This window comes from Charadrius vociferus, unplaced genomic scaffold (genome assembly GCF_000708025.1).
Source record: "Charadrius vociferus isolate BGI_N301 unplaced genomic scaffold, ASM70802v2 scaffold125, whole genome shotgun sequence".
Classification (NCBI taxonomy): domain Eukaryota; kingdom Metazoa; phylum Chordata; class Aves; order Charadriiformes; family Charadriidae; genus Charadrius; species Charadrius vociferus.
In genome coordinates, this window is record NW_009649036.1 from 3,455,602 (window position 1) to 3,457,745 (window position 2,144).

At 39.6% G+C, this 2,144-nt stretch overlaps 1 protein-coding gene across 1 annotated transcript in view; it reads right to left on the reverse strand.

Moving 5' to 3' along the window:
* Positions 1-2,144, reverse strand: part of HELB (helicase (DNA) B) — a 57,639-nt gene that overhangs the window by 13,217 nt on the left and 42,278 nt on the right. Inside the window, exon 2 of the mRNA XM_009887836.1 lies at positions 640-1,014. Within this exon, the coding sequence (XP_009886138.1) occupies positions 640-1,014 (375 nt within the window). The remainder of the gene's footprint in view (positions 1-639; positions 1,015-2,144) is intronic.

Consider the following 2,144-nt stretch of genomic DNA (forward strand, 5'->3'; position numbering starts at 1 on the left):
AGAGGGATGTTTGCTTCAAAAGCACACTCCTGATCCAATCTCTAAAACTCACACAGTCACCCTAACGTAGTCCACAGCAGGATCCTCAGCAGTCCTGAACCGTCTCCACGTGGGGACAACCCAGTGTTTCCACACTGCTCCCCAGCCATACCCATCTGCTGATGGGCAGGATTCAAATACACTTAGATATTTATGCCTATTTAGTGCAGCTGATTTGGACTACGCTGAGCTCATTCGCTGTTCCCCTGCACCACAAAGAAGCGGCTAAACTACTTCTGAACTCATGTTTGTCCTAAAAAGCCGTACCACCATGCTTAAGCAGTGCTGAACCCATTTTTTAACAAGCCTTGTTAAAGCTGAATAAGCTATAGGAAGCCAGCACCAGTGTCTCTGCATCCCTAGCACAGACAATTCCACTTAATAAGCCCACAGAATTCAGGAAAGTCCTTATGTGTTTCTAACTGTATGCCTATCTGTAATTGGTCAGCTGCCCTCAAATTTAAAAAAAAAATAAAAATCTCTGCATGTTCAACATTCGTTTGAATATGCACTTCATATGAAGACGTTAGCTTGAACAGGGCATCTGAAACAGAACTCATTAGCTTATAAATCAATCAAAATAGCACGGGATATACCTACATGATTTTGAAACGTAGTAGAAGATGTCATAATCCTTGGTATCTCTTTGTTTCTTCCCTGTCTGTAAGCATGAAACTTGGAACTGTTCTAGTTTTTCTTCAAGATTTCTAAAACTTAGCACAGACTCCACAGGAAGCCAAGTAAAAAACTTTTCTTTAAAATCCTCGGGAACAGCACATTCCTTAAGAAAAAGTGAAAAGACTTGTCGGTTGTTTTCGGCTATATCAGTCCGCAGAAAATACGATGGATATCCTTGCACAAAGTACTTCGACCCCATTTTTTTAGCTTTAACATTAACTCTCCACCAAGGGTCAACTAATGGAAAACGTCCAACTACTTCATACTCCGTTTTGGAGGAGTCTTCTTGTATAACAACTGAATCATTAAAAAGAAAAATAAAATTGTTATTAATCAATAGTCATAAAGATTAAAATTTCGTTTGATTGAGAGAGCTTTGTTTGTTCAAAGCTTATTTTTGTCTTCTGCATAAGTTTCAATAGTAAAAGTAACCCCGGGGTTTTCATAAACTTCCTGATGTCCATCTTTCCAGCAGTTAAAAACGAAAGCAAAACCAACCTCAGAAACAAGCACTAAAACTGCTTCTCTCAGTGTCAGAACTACAAAATTAAAGCTGCGTATGAATATTCATTAAGCAAATTAAACACACTGACATCTGGTTTAGTATTACACAATTTATGCCAGTCAAGTTTGCAATCCAATTTTAAACAGTTTTGCCACAAAGTATCGCATCACGGTGCCTGCATCCCCTTCAGGTACATCCAGATACCAACTGAAACCGCCAGTATTATAACCAATTAATGTAATAAACTCCTAACATTTTGTATGACCTGGTTACCTCCTCTTTCCATCCTCATTCCTTCACAAAAATTAATACACCATTCCTTGATCCACAACTGGGGACTAAATGCTACGACCAGAACATTTAGCAGGACCTCTTTCTCACCAAACCAGAGTACCAGCATCAATTTGGTCTACAAGAACTTGCCTATTTATTTTCCCCTTGTTACCTAGCTCAATTTAGCCATTTTTTAAACAATTTTCGGATAAAACATTCTTGCCGGGCAGAAGTAGCTCCAATGTCACCTGCTTTTTTAAGTACTAAATAAAAAGTAGGGGATCATTAATGTCAAGTATGAAGGCTCTTAATGTCATAAAAGAAAAAAAAAAAAAAGATAAATGCGTTTTTTGTGTAAAGTTAACTTGAATGGAAAAATCTTTTTTTTTTTTTCTTCTTACTGTTGCATACATGGCCATACAAAAGGGCAAATCTACAACACTTCTACTACCTGAGCGAGACTTATCACCTGCTTGGGACCATTTCCCCTTTACTTGTTATGAATTCAGTAAGCGGGGAAGGAGCGAGTTTCCATTCGATGTACGTTTACAACACTCCGCATTAGCGGACAAGAGCCTCTCGACCCCGGCGAGGCGGCTGTCCGCCACAGGGCCAAACACCCGCTCCACGGCACAGCCGCCCCTCCACA